Source organism: Tiliqua scincoides, chromosome 6 (assembly GCF_035046505.1).
Source record: "Tiliqua scincoides isolate rTilSci1 chromosome 6, rTilSci1.hap2, whole genome shotgun sequence".
Lineage (NCBI taxonomy): Eukaryota > Metazoa > Chordata > Lepidosauria > Squamata > Scincidae > Tiliqua > Tiliqua scincoides.
Genome location: NC_089826.1, coordinates 85393690 through 85408831, shown reverse-complemented (window position 1 = coordinate 85408831; position 15142 = coordinate 85393690). Strand labels below are relative to the sequence as shown.

Here is a 15142-nt window from a genome sequence, read left to right as displayed (position 1 = left end):
AGTGGAGGTCTGGTGCTCCACTGGTGCCAGCTAGTGCTGGGCTAGCACCGGTGCTCTACCAGTATTAGGGCCTGCAAATGTGCCCTATGGCATGTTTGCAACAGTGCACGCCAGCAGTAAGCCGGCGCGCACTCTTTAGGATTGGGCTCTTAGTCTGTAAAGTGTTCTTTGCAAAGGACACAGTATTAAACCCATGTTGGAATAGGAAGGTTCAAGAGAATCTAGGTGTACATGCTGAAGAGAATGGGATGGAGGGGATAGTATGAAATCTGTTGGAATTAAGCATAACTTTTAAACGTATTGCCTAAATGTTACAATATGCAAGAAGAACTGTATCCAAGTACTGGGTATATTGGTACAATAACCAAACAGTGATTTCACAATAAGTTTATTTTGAGTAGTATCTATCAATATGCCTTATTTTTCCAATAAATAAAACTAGTTAATTTTTACTGCTAGTTCACTTCCTATTACTACTTCTCCCTCTCCATCCACCACACACATACTGTAGTAGACTATCTGAATCAAACCCTCTTCCCAGTCCCCTTTCATGAGAAGAAATCCACCCTTAAATACCTTTTCAAAGGTTTTGAGCTTGACTTCATATTGTAGCTCTGCATCTGGAGGGATCTGAAACTTCGGTTTCCCAGTGCTCCCAAAACCATAGCTGTGAAAGACACAAGAAGCTTTTAAGGCTTTGTAGATTGCTATGTAAACCGCTTTGTGAACTACGTTTGTTGAAAAGTGGTGTATGAATATTCTTAAAAATAACAGAGGCATCAAACCACCCCACTCTCAATAAGGAATCTCCCAATGAATGATTTTTAAGTTGGGGAGCTTAAAGGGTACCCAACCCCCAAAATTAGGCTCATCTAGACAGAGTGCAAAGACAAATAAAAGCTGTTTCACACAGACTCAACTTAGAGTTCTGGCAGAATTGTTTTATGGCAAAGCATACCTGGATTTAAGGTAGATCACAGACTCTTCCAATTTCTCCATTTTCTGCAGAGCTTTGTCCAGGCCAGGAGGAAGGTCATAGTTTTCTCCTTCTCCCACTTCATACCGCAGCTCCCGTTTATCAAATACTCTGTCTCCGCAGCGACCTTCTATCTCAACTGGTACAAAAAAGTAGCAAATGGAGATCATGCATATGAAATGAACACTTGAAAGCACTATACAGACACTAGACATTATCCTCAGGATTGGCATGGGAAGGAGTATTGAGGCTTAACACATCACCATTAATGGTTGCTTTCTCCATTAATAAGAACAGCACATACTGCATATTCAGTCACAAAGGTAGCCTGTGACAACCCCAAAGAACAGAAAGTACAGAACATTTACAGCATTTTTTCCATATATTGGTCTAGAGACTGCCATACATAACTATTCATCAGACACAAAAGAAAGCTAATTCTATAGGGGGAAACCTATAGGCATGAGTTAATCTTTCTTCACCTTTGAGAACTGGCTGCCATTGTTGCTCTGATTGATGAACAGAACATGCCCTATCAAAAACAGGGGATGTGGCCTCACCTATTCTGCATGTCAGGAACTTCCACACTGATTAAAATCAGCAGTACTCATAGCCCAGAATTCTACCTCTGGCAGAATAGTGCTCAGAATGTTCCCCAGTAACAACAAGGGACAATTAAGGAGATACCAATCCTCTCACACTTATTCTCAGCTTCAGGGAATTGGCTGCTCAAAGAAACTGACTGCACCGCTGCTGCTGCTGCTGCAGCATCCCCTGACTAGTAACTACTGAAGAGCCAACCCAAAACAATTGGGATTCCTATCCTGAAATTGGGATGAAGCTTCAGCTGTTAGCATTGCCCCTCCTGCTTTTGACACACAGGCCATTCTATATTTGCTGCCCTCACACTGCCACCACTGCTGTTGCTTCCATCTTCCCACTTGGAGAAAGTTAAACTACCTCTCAGCAGTAGAAACTGCCCTTTAACTGTGAAAACTGGCAGGTGATGGTAGAAGCGCCAGCAGCAGCCAGGCTGAGAAGTTCAAAATGGTCAGCCCCCTGAAAGCAAGAGAGGAGGGTCAAAGCTGATGGCTGAACCAGCATTTGCTTTCTTGGTATGAATAATTTCATTTTGGATGCAGAGCTGTGAAGTACCTGCTATGAGTTCTCCTAAAAACCTACAAATTTCCACGTTCTAAGAGGTGCCGAAGGGAATATCCAAAGCCTTTGGGCTGATGTTGACAAGGTGCCAGCTCCCTGCTGTTAGCAAATCATCCCCCCCACCCCACCCCATACAATTAAGCAATTTGTTGGCACCAACATTAACCTTGGTCACCCAACACTAACTAGAGTCTCCTTTAGCACAGGATGGGACATTCACTTCAAACTGGATTCAGATCCTGGGTAAAAGGTAAACAACGGTGCCACTTAACTGCAGTTCAGGTGAAAGGGAAGGACTGCTTAGAGGGAGACTACTGCTTGGGAGTGTGCCTTCCCAACTTCAGCCAGAAGGCAGTGTTATATCTGCACCAGCTTAATTAGATACAGAATAATATCCCCTCCCACGTACTATCTTCCTACACACCATCTTCATAGTTCTTCAGTGTGCCTCTTCCAAAAGAGACTTACTTTCTACAAGAGCTCCCTCGTTTGGTTTGGAGTAGCCTTCTCCCTTCTTACGGATTCTTCGGATTATGCCACCGTCCTCATCATCTGTGAGATCTTTCCCCTTGAATTCAAATAGCTCTATCTGCAGAGAAAAATTCAGGCATAGTCTTTACAAAATCCAAGAGGTTGGCTTTCTCCCAAAACAGCAGGTAGCATTAACAGGTGAAATAACCATAAGTGCTTCTCTTTTGAGAGAATCCCTGCAGCCCGCAAAGATGGTCAAGAACGTTGAAAGCCTGGTCGAATTCCAGACAGAAGTGGTAGCTGTTGGTGCTAAGCTCATAGTTGTCAACTTCTACACCACATGGTGTGGACCACACAGAATGATCAAGCCTTTCTTCCAGTCTAGTGGAAAAGTATCCAGATGTTCACTGAAATTGATGTGGATGATGCTCAGGACATTGCTGCACATTGTGACGTGAAGTGCATGCCATAATTTGAAACAGAATAAATAATTCTGTTCAAGTCATTACATCAAAGCAAGTTAAAATCAAAAACACATCCAAAGAAAAATACAGTTAAGTAAAACATGAGTCCACTGAAATGTCATAAAAGCCAAATATATTAAGACTACTTTCTTAATCTAGCAAAATCAATGGTTGACTGGACATTTAGAACACCGCTGGATATGTTCATTTGATAAGCTGTATGTAATAAATGTACTGAAAAGTCCCAAAAAATTCAGCTTGGGGAAAAAACAGCCATATTGAAAAATGGTTATTTTATCTTTGCTTAGCATAAAGGTACCCTCCCTCTGAAACAAAAACTAAACTGAAGTTCTTGCTCTCAAAATAGTCAGAAAAGCTGAGAAGAGTTGAGACAAGATTTTATAGCCTAGGATTTTTTGGGGGGTGGATGGGAAGAGACTTTCTGTCGGGTTTATCAAATGTATTTTTCAGTTGGCATGTAAGGCCTACAATGTTGCTAACTGAGCAGAACTATCTCCCATATGAGTCCCCTAGCACACACCGAATTAATCAGCTAAGGCCCTACTTCAGGTGTCAATTTAATGAAATTAGAAATAGACTAACAAGAAATGGGCTTTGGGGAGGCATGACTTTCAATGTGGAACTCCCTGTGCAAAGAGATCTACCAAGTAACTTCTGCTGTATATATAAGATGGTCTGAAATGTTTATTTTGGAAGACATTTGTAGTTGATGAATACAATTTTTATCTGACAGGCTAGGCTTACTGCAGGTGTGTTCAACATAAGGGCCCGCAGGCTGAATGCGGCCCCTGGGAGCAATTTATTCTGCCCTTGTTATAATTGGGTTCTCTGTGTGATAATTGGACTCTCATATCTTGAAAATATGAACGAGATTTGCGCATTTTCTCTTCTGTAATTTGCAGTTTATGAGTTTCTATGTGCGAATGAAGTATTTATTTCTGGCCATCATCTGCTTAAGGATGACAATTTCTGCTTAAGGATGTCACTTCTGGCACTCAACAGGCACCCTGAATGCTAACTTTGGTCCTATATATGAAACGAGTTTGACACCCCTAAATTAATGCTTGGAGTCAAACTCTGAGAAGTCAAATCAGTCACTAGGGATGGGAGTCACAGCTGTGGTTGGTAAAGGAGCAAAGATTCGGTCATGAGACAGGCTATAGTGTCACTAGAACAAAGCTCTAAAAATTATAACAACTGATTTCTACAAGCTTGCTTTCTACTTTTTTTGGCACCCAACGTAACAGTTGTGGTCACTGCTTAAAAGAATAAAGCAGCATTAATGACCGCCCAGTGTGGTGGTATCTAGACTTTTGAATTTTCTTCTCTATTCCTGTCCCCTCACCTCACAGTACATGGCCACAAACGCTCCATCCACTGGCACACCTGGCTAGTCTTTCATCTATAAACCAATTTGCCTTGAAGGAGCAGTCAGAATTTTTTTAGTTGCTTATCTTAACAGTAGTTTTTTTTAACATTAACTGTGACGGTTTTGTGTTTTTATCCATAAATTGCCTTAAGACATATTTGAAAGGTATCTGGGTTGGCTACAAAACTTAAGACTCTTGGTATTGAGACTGGCTGCAAACCAGCGAACAGCAGGATGACCCCAGTTATCAACAGTGGAGTGAAAAAAATCAATGTTGAGACTTTGTGGAAAACAACTCTGATTCCTACTTAACAGAGGGCATCTGCCAAATTGCCGGAGACTCCAACTAGAATGATGACTAGTCACTGGGGTGATGTGATGTTGAACACACCAGTTCCAAATTGTTCATGTCAGAGAGCAAAGAGTTTTCAAAGCTGTGCCCTTCTGCTGTTATAATATAGTACATGACTGCTGAATTAACTGCTTGAAGTGTCAAATAGTACAGATTTTAAGGTGCCAGGAAGGAGTGGAGTATTTTGAAGATGACTAGCAGCACTAGAAAGTTGATATGGGCTTTCCTCTGTTGTGTTGCTCAAGCCAAATTAATTTTAAGGAAGCCACCGTGAGCTCTCCAACTGCACCATGATGCACGATGGGGCAGAAGGGCTCAAAGTGATGGGCTGGGAAAGTCTATCACTGTCAGGAGTGTAGCACTTGGTCCAGAATGAGACTGTGCTTGCTAGCCTCTACAGTTTTCATGGGTTATTTACTTCTTGAAATGACAGTTTATGCTATCTTTCCTGTGCTGAGAAAAAATACTTACATCCTGTCGTAGTAAAGCTTACAGTAACAAAAGCAAGACTACTGAGCTTGTCTCAACTTTGCCTTTGCAGAGAGGCAGAAGTTAATGCTAAAACAAAATAAGACCCCAGACCTTTCAGGTCCAGGGAAACTCATAATGGAGCTAAGTGATAATTGGGCTCTGTCAATTATTGGCAATTGTCTGCTCTCAGTTGATGAGCTCAAAAAAACTGGGGACTTTTACAGTGCACAACATTGTTCTGTACCACTGCAGAGAAGTGAGGCAATGTGTGCAGATCTCTGACAGAAGTGATGCTTGGTAGCTAGACATGAGTGCACAACATCGATAGAAGTGATGCAGGCAGAAGTGCACTTCTGTTTGCCCATCACCAAAAGTATTCTCATGGGAAAAGATACAAAGAACACAATACCTTGTACAAAGATGCCAAGAAGGGCTACCAAGATTATCAGGGGCTTTTTAACTTGGGGTAGGAAGGTGTATGTTTAAGAAAGTGTAGGTGCAGGTTTATTAAATTAGACATGGTGTGAACTGGGAAACAGAGAGAACCTCAATAAGTCCCAATATAGTCATATCTTTATTAGCACCACCCAGAGAAACACAACATCTTAACGAAGTTTAATAAAAAGATAAGGCCCAACTTCAATCCTTGGTGTGCCTAGATAAGGGCTGGGATTTCTGGTAACATATCCTGATTTAGAGTCTAAGGGTCCAATCCTATTCAACTTTTCAGCACCAGTGCAGCTGCAATGCAACCTTGAGGTAAAGGAACAAATGTTTCCACGCCTTGAGGAAGCTTCTGTGACTGCCGTACCACCACAGACTGCAGTGCACACCCCATTGGCACAGCTGCACCGGCACTGGAAAATTGGATAGAACACTGAACATTGATTGTGCATTGAACACAATGGGACTTACTTTTAAACAGACAGGCATAGGCTTGTGTTGTAAATCTAAGTTTTCAGAGAGTCTGTTACCATTTCAGAATACCTAGCACTCAGTAGATAAAGGGCATTTTTTGTCAGTTTGGAATAGTGGAGCCAAAATGGTCATGCATTACTGTATATGATAATTCTAGGTAAACTTGCCACCTGGCCACTGTAGCTGTGATGCACGATCAGTACCTCACTTTGCCTACAGATCAGATTGGCCATTGCCATTTTAAGATGACAGTGGCTATGTACAGTCAAGGTCATTAAATGCTCTACACGGGAGGGAAAATATTAGAGGGAACACTGCTCAGCATATTTTCTTGTCATTTGCAGTTCCTAGATGAGAACAAAGTGCTTATTTCTCATCGGCACCCGCTTAACAACGTCACTTCCAGCCCCCAGCATGTGGCATAAATGGGAACTTCAGCCTGCTGTACGGAACACGTTTGACAGTCCTGCTCTAGAGAATAGTCTGTGACAGTTCTGAACAGGACTTCCCTATTAAAGGTAGGTCTTCAGTACAAGCCTTGGTGTCTGGAAGCAGAGAGACAGAGCATAGCCATGCATGCCTTCTGAAGGCTATTGAGCCAGGCGTGGTCTAGGGTGAACACCTCACAAGCAGTTTTACTACACTGATCTGGTGTTTAACAACTTTAGAAGGCTCAAACTGGAGAATGCTGACTCTCTTACAGGCATCCTCCACTAGTTTATTCCACAATGGAACCATTTTCTCCCCCCCCCCCCCAAATAAAATATGGGAATATTTTTGCATGCGAGAAAAGAACTTGGTGATTTTCATATTCATAGTAGCCGTGGCTAAGAACTTCCTTGCCACTGCATCTAATTTCCCCTCCTCAGAATCTGTGGGACCTAAATGAGTCTGTTCAGTGAATGCAACTTAACAACAGTTTCTCTCAAGGTTCATATGCTCCCTTAAGACTAATATGTGGGCATTCGTTTGCCTGCACAGAGTTGTACACTGAGGGCGCAATCCTAACCAGCTTTCCAGCATAGAGGTAAAGGCGATGCAACTCTGAGGTAAGGGAACAAACATTGCTTTAGCTTGAAGAGGCCTCCGTGACTGCCCCCCAACTGCAGAACACAATATGTGCCCCACTGGCATAGCTATGCCAGTGCTGGAAAATTTGTTAGGACTGCACCCTGTGTTGCTGACATGCTCCACTCGAAATTGGTACTTCATGTCCAAATGGCTGCTATTCTAATTACATTTTCATTGTATATCTTCATGTTCTCCTTAAAAAAAAAAAACATGATTTCCCACTCTCCACCTGATAGTCCAGTAAAAGTCTGGAAGGAAGGACAAAGGACGTAGATGCCTCCAAGTATAGTTCTGTAGCTGACACAGATGAGAGAAAGACAAGGGAGCTAACAGTGATGACAGGAGAACAGGTAACTTACATGTTAGCACTAGTATTAGGGGGACCACTACTGCAAGAAATGGATGGTGTTATTGTCAACACTGCAGGAGGTGGTATTGTAATCTGCGCGGCTTTAAAGGTAGAAGCACAAATCAATGAAAGCAGTCAAACCAGTTTGTGACTGTTGCACAGACAGCAGATGCTTTAGCCAATGGTATCTCTTGGCCCTTGCACTGCCAGGCAAGCACTAGGACTGGAGCTCCAGCAACAATAATACATGCCCCCATATCAAGTAAGCTGGGCCCAGGGTGAATGTCTGATGGCAGTATGGGTATACATATCAGAATAAATGGAAACCAAATCCCAATTAAAGTAGAGCAAAAAATAGGAAGTTCTTATGCTCTGTACAGCCATCAATGTGAAGATGTGTATATATCTGACGGTACATGGCCTTTTGACTCCCAAGTCCATACACCTTCCCAGCTTGGCATCAGCCATATAGGCTGAAGGGGAGGAACAACACTTTGATGACTCTATAATCTCTCACTCCAGCATGATGCTTACTCCCAGGAAGGAGACTAGCAAATCTGCCCTTGGAATCCATGTTAGTGAAGAACAAGATCAGAGCGTGGCCCATTTATCAACATGAGCCTAAGGCAGGGCATTTCAAACTGGGGCCTCACGACGCCCCAGCCTGCGGGGCAACCTGGAGGCAGGGAGGAGGCAGCAGCGCCATCCCCAGGATCACACCGCTCAGGGGGGCTGCAGGGGCTTGGGCACACGTACCCAAGCCCCCGCAGCCTCCCAGGGGTGTGAGGCGCCCGGCACGACCTGCAGCAGGGCTCCCCGCAGCAGTGAAAGTAGACGCGGAGCGATCGCGCTCCACTTCCGCTTCAGCGATCGCTCCTGGGGATCGCACCACTGCCTTCCCCCACCCCTGCTGCCTCCCCCCTCCGCCCACACAAGAACTTAATGGCTCTCAAATTCTTCCAGAGAGTTTGAGAACCACTGGCCTAAGGCCTTTGTTAGTGTCAATGCCTGAACTACAGAGGTGGAGTGTGGGACATCAGCACCTCAGAGAGCAACTCTGTACACTTGGTTGTTAAATGATGTTTTTACTTCAGCTGGAGGAAAAGGGATGTCTGGTACTGTTCATCTCTATTTGCCATGCTCCCCTTGTAGAAACTGCCTTGGTCCAGATGACACACAAGTCCTCGAGTGAGCCATCTGAATCCCCCATTTGCTTCAAAGAACCATTGGTGACACTGGTGAAGGAGAAGGGATCACAGGTATTGTTCTTGCTAAAGTGTGTGGCCAAGCAGCCATGCACCTCCCTGCCGAGTTTGGCAACCTGCATTTTGGTAATGATATGACAACATCATTGCCAAATGTCTGGAGGAGACACCATGACAAGTCGTAGTGCTGCACAGCTGAGGGAGGGATCGCTGCAGTAGCATAAAACCCTTATAGGGAACTCAGATCACAGGAAGTGCCAAATACGGTTGCTCCTGTTCATCCCATTATGAGACAAAAGCAACTAAACTACTAAAACTATTTTTATTTGTAAAGTTAACAACTACAATCAAAGAGATATAAAATAAAGGTAAAAGCAGAGGAAACTATTTTTTTTCTCCAAGGGATAAAGGAAGGCATAAAGCTGCTTCAACTGCAATCAAAAGAAATGGAGAGACTGAGTGCTCTTCTTTCACAATAAGCATATGGCTGTGCACAGGGTTTAACTACTCAACAGCAGGGCCAAAAACCTGACAAAATCCTGTAGCCTTTTAAGGCTGGCTCTTCTGCATACACAGAACTCTACTACGTGCAACCGTACAGAACCCGCAAAAAAGAACTTGATAATGTGTAATCAACAGCCTTAGGACATAATCCTAACCAACTTTCCAGCAGAGGTGAGGGCAATGCAGCTATGAGGTAAGGAACAAACATTCCCTTACCTTGAAAAGGCCCCTGTACCTGCCACCCAATTGCAGGATGCAGCACATGCTCCATTAGCACAGCTGGAAAGTTGGTTAGGATCCGGTTTAGGATGAAGAACAGTACAGCAATCTATAATTTTTTGAAGAATTTGAAATGTCACTGAAGCTAAAGAAATGTTTGTGCTCACAATCACTGGCAATATGAAACTAACATTTGAGAGTTTTATACATTTGACATTTGTTCTGAGCTTGAAAGAAACATACTTTTTTTTTAATGGAGAACACTTAGGTTAGGTTTGTTACATTTTGTTATTTTCTGTGTGTATGTTTGACACATTTGTATTAAAAACTAGCTTTGAAAAACGGAGACCCAATATTTCTATGGAATAAAGCCTCTTTTATGCTGGTAAGACAGAGATGACACTAAACACTTGCATTCTAGATTGCATTCTAGATTCCATCCAAGCAAAATTAAAAGTACTTTAGTCTGTAATATCACCATTGGCCCTGCAAATGAAGCAGACAAAGGCTATGTTCAGATATAAAAACAAATTATGGTTTGTTGCCATGAGAACAAACCACAGCAAATCTCAAGCTTGGGTATTCTCTTGTCTCCTGACCCCCCTCCTCTTTCTGGCAGAAGGGATTATTAGAAGCTTCTGCTCCTAACTGGCAGCAAACTGTAGTTTGCTATTTTGCCCAAATGTGACCAACTGATCTGTGTAAACCATACTTTGCCTTCCAACCCAGATCCATATGTGGCTTAAAAGATACCTACAAATATGTAATAAACCTAACCTAAGTGGCCTGCCTAATAAAAAGAAAAGAAATTGTGTTTCTTTAAAAACTTATAAGCATACCATCCTTGTAGGAAAAAATTGAATACTTTTCATTCATTACTATGACATGTAGTGACCAAATGCATTTTAAACAAGCAAACAGGACAACTACCAGCTATGAAGTGACCAAAAAATTATCAATGGACACTCAAGACGTTAAAACTAGATTTCTCTTACACTCATACAGCTGCATGTAAGCTGCTTCCTGTGCTATGATGCTACACACCTAAGGTATGCACATGAATACATGACTCTTGTACCAATCTTACATATCTTTTCCATATAGTTGCTGAGTGGTTAGGTGTTGCTTAAATAACTATACACCACAGCTAGCCACCACTAGTAGAGCTCTTGTATATAAACTAGTCTCAATACTTTAATTAGACCACTGACCTTTATATTGTACTGTGATAGTTACTTCCAGGAGGGGGTGTGTGATGTGAGAAAGGGTTTCCTACTGTTTGGTTTATAGCCAGAGCCATGTGTATTCTGCACAAACAATGAAAATGTAGAAATTTGGAACATGGATGCAGACTCCAGATCCTGCAGTTCTTAGCTTTCATTATAAAGACATTCACCTGATATAACTGTAAGAAACTGTTATTCATCTACTATTTCCTGCTGGGTTGGTGTTCTGGGATGTATGCCAATAAAGGTGATTCTGACACACTGAGAAATAAGAGAGCAACAACTCACAAAACCTCTGGAGCCAGAGATGGATGCCCTGCACAGCTCTTTGTATGTTTCCATAAATTATGGGGAATGAGGCAAAATCAGCACATGTATTAAAAATGTATCTAATTTATATTGATAAATTTCTTCTGACTCCACAACTGACTTCTCCAGGCACTCTCTGTATAATAGAAGTATCAGACACTTCAACCAGCTCCTTTCTGTAGTCCCACATGCTTCAGTTCTAACCAGCCAAGCAATGCATCCAGTAACATGCCTCCATGCTGAAGTACTGGGACTCACAAAATCTACTGCCTTTGCTGCAAGCTTTAGCCTTGTGAGCCTGTATACCTGCTGGGGTAATCGCTTCCCCACTTCTGTAGCTGCAGGAAGGCCATCTCTAACTTACCTCAAAAATGAGAGTGGCACTGGGAGGTATCTTAGGTGGGCTGCCTGCAGAGCCATAGGCATATTCTGATTTGCAAGTAATTTGACAAATTTCCCCAATTTTCATTGTTCCCACGGCAATGTCCCATGCTTTAATAACTTCACCTAAACAAAACAAAAATACAGAGCAGAATTTAGCCATATAATTAATATGCAAGCAACAACTTTGTTTTGATGTTATTAGCAGTCATTTATTCACATGCTTTTTGCCAGCACAACTGCAGGGGAAAAATCATGTCACAAACTCCAACTGACGATTAGAACCAGCTCCTTCCAAGCTTGCTTTTGATGTTACTATCTTTATTTGTAGAAAAGCAAATATTTCCCTTGTCAAAAGGGTAAAAAACTCTAAAAGTACAATACCTAAGGCAGCCAATTAAAAGAACAGAAATTAGAAGCTTAAATTCTGCTACCTCATGTATATAAACTAGAATGGAACACCAGACTTAAAGTGAGAGTTCCGTCTCTTTGGAGAAACAGAACATCTGTATTGAACACCCAACTGTCTCTGGAGCCATAGCTTAAACTCAAAATTTCAATGTCTGTTGGTAGAGTTGTTTCCACAATAGTTCAAATGGTTGTTCAATACTTTCCCCAAAAGCCATTATTAATGTTACAAATAACGCACCCAAACAAGTTGCTCTGATCCAGGGGTTCTAGACCTGCATTTGTTAGAGCAAACCCATACTTAAAACTCTGCCGAGAGAAAAACAGGGGGGCCATCTGAAATAGAATGGCTATGCAGTCCATCCCACTTCAATGATTAAAATGGTCCCCTCCCAGAGTTGCTTTTCATTTACGTTTTTAAAAATGGCTATTAGATCTTCATTACACACAGTTATGGTATGCGTAATATGCAACTTGCGTCTAACAATTTATACTGATCATGTTATCTTGGACTATATCCGTTGTAACAGAGCAATGAGTGACAATAGTCTGTGTTGAGTCCTAAGAACAGCGATACAAGCCACTTGTAAGAACTACTGCTTCAATTTGACAGTATTTTCCATAAAAGTAAACATGAGAAAATAGTTTTTTAATTTGTAGCACTAATGCTGCAAGTTAAGGACATGGTACATTCTCTCTCCCGGACATTTTTCAGAAATATTTGAATCCGAATATTTGCCAATGCCCTAGAATATAATTTAATATGCCTGACTTATACTTGGTAATAGTTAAGAAGTTAATCCTGTTAATTTTATGTGCTGTATAACATTTTTTCTAATAACTAGAAGCAATTGAACAAAATTCTGATGGAATTCTATTGTTTTATTACACCACAACCCTATGCATGACTATTCAGGAATAAGTTTCCACTGAGGTCAATGGGACTTGCTTCCAAAAACTGCAGCCTAACATGATGGCATCCTTCAGTCTCGGAAGACTATGGTATTGCGCTCTGAATAGCAGTTCTGGAACAGAGTGTCTTCTCCAGTGTGCGAAGCCTGGGTAAAGTAGATATGGAGGATAGACTGTTACCCATGCGGCAAAACTCCCCTCTCCACATCGCTGGAATGGTCAAATGAAAATGCAGAAGCCAATACAGTTGGTTCCAGTGGTGTCACAGGAGTTGCCAGAATGTGACTGTGTTCAGCCATGAACTGCCTCAGGGACTCCAGCTCTGGATTTCACCTCGAGGTTGACTCCTGGAGCCTTTTCCATAACTGGATGTAGCCACAAGGCAGTGGAGGTTTGGGATCAGTTTTCCTTCTCTCAGATGAGCTGCCTTCCCAGGCTAAGGAGTCCCATCTACCCAGTGGCTGTTTAGTTGCCTCTTACGACAGGTACAGCCAAACTGAGGACCTACTCTTATCCCCCAACCCCCAGGGGTAGCAGCCTGACAACACAACCCTAATCAACTTTCCAGTGCTGATACAGCCACAAAGCAACTCTGAGATCAGGGATTAAACATTTCCTTACCTTGATGAGGCCTCCCCCCTCAAAAGCAGCATGTGCCCCACTGGTCTAGCTGTGTCACTGCTGAAAAGTTGGTTAGGACTGGTCTGTTATGTAGTGTGTTTATTTGGAAATTAATTTTATTTGCACATTCGTAAATATATTAAAACAAAACTCAAAAGCATACACTTATATAGGTTCCTTAACATTCCTGAAAAACTGTGTGCATGTGTGTGGCCATAGTGCAACGGAATACCACATGCTTTACACACAAAAGATTCAAAGTTCAATCCATGACATCTCCAGGTAGGCCAAGGAAAAAGCCTTGCTGAAACACCACTGCCATCCTGTGTTGACAATACTGACCTAGATGGACCAATATAAGGCAGCTTTCTATGTATACACACAAGCCTCCTGAGAACAGTCATCAGAAAAAAAAAACAGTTTAACTATAAGCCTAATCTGAGACATTATGTTTCTAAATATTTTTATAAACAATGCTGTTTAGAAAGAAACTTTGGAGGGAAAATACAGCAGTGGAAAGTGTTTGACCCCACAACACTGGCAGAGTACGCGATGCATAATTTTCCACAGTATTGAAACAATCACATTGTTGTGTACCAGGTATATAACACAGTACCTTTCCCAAAGTCAAATGAGAACTTGTCCTTTCTGTCCCTGCTTGAGTCAAACTGTGTGCCGTCTAGGAGCCACCCAGTATAATGGACAGTCACTTTATCACCTATCATGGGAGATTCTGTCCCTGTTCCTTCTTTCTTGATAATCTGTGGAGAAAAAATACATAGCTGAATTACTAGGTAGCCCACACTAAGACTGAACTAGATTTGTTATGAGACAAGAAAGCAAGTTAGCACAGCTTCTTTTGGCAATGTCACCTGGTTTGTGCTCTTCCCCCCGCTAACATTTTAGTCACTCAAATATTTTTGTTGAATGCAACATGCAGTACAAACCTATGCCTTTTGCTTGAAAACAGCAAAGGTGAGTTACAGCTGCAACTGTTCTCCCATGCAGCCTGGGTCTGCTTGCATTCAATATGTTCTTCTTTAAAACAAATCCTGAAGTCACCAAATGCCACAAATATAGGCACGACCCCATATTCGCGGGGCTCCTCTCCGGAATCCCATACGGTTAAGCGACACCATGGGTATGGGCAAATGCCTCCCTACCACCCTCTGGAGGTGAGCACTGCTCCCCTCACCTCCAGAGCATCTTCTGAGCCCAGCAGAGGCTGCAGGCGGGCTCAGACTGAGCCCAACAGTGAAAAAAGTCTCTTCCGGTCTCTGTGAAACCAGAAGCAACATTTTTAATGTCTTATAAGGCACAGGGAGGCTTGAGAAAGCCCTCCAGAGTGCCCAGACCCGATCTGCAGATAAGTGAATCCATGCAAATGGGTCTCCCATACTACTTTTAACATAATGCAAAGGACATAGAAAGCATGGTCTAGAGTTATCATACAAAGGAATAGAAAATAAGAATCCATACTGGTAGCCATATCATGGCTCCCAGTGACTCATATCCACCTATGTGCAGAGTGCACTATGTGCACCTATGTACAGGGCTTGGGTGTCAGAGATCCAGGTTCAAATTTCTATTTAGCCAGGAGACCTTAAAGAAAGGCTGTGGCCATCTGGTAAACCCACATCATAAAACAGGACCTTATGACTATACCTACTTCACAGGGAAGTTGTGAGGATAAATTCATTAAAAGTGCTATAGAACAACCCTTGCCTGGTCCTT

The 15142-nt window shown here is 42.3% G+C and overlaps 1 protein-coding gene across 1 annotated transcript in view; it reads right to left on the bottom strand.

Moving 5' to 3' along the window:
* FKBP4 (FKBP prolyl isomerase 4) overlaps window positions 1-15142 on the bottom strand; it is a 38099-nt gene that overhangs the window by 13701 nt on the left and 9256 nt on the right. The window contains exons 2-6 of the mRNA XM_066632474.1: window positions 14025-14169; window positions 11451-11593; window positions 2606-2726; window positions 959-1115; window positions 577-667 (exon numbers count right to left, since the gene is read on the bottom strand). Coding sequence (XP_066488571.1) covers window positions 577-667; window positions 959-1115; window positions 2606-2726; window positions 11451-11593; window positions 14025-14169 — 657 coding nt within the window. The remainder of the gene's footprint in view (window positions 1-576; window positions 668-958; window positions 1116-2605; window positions 2727-11450; window positions 11594-14024; window positions 14170-15142) is intronic.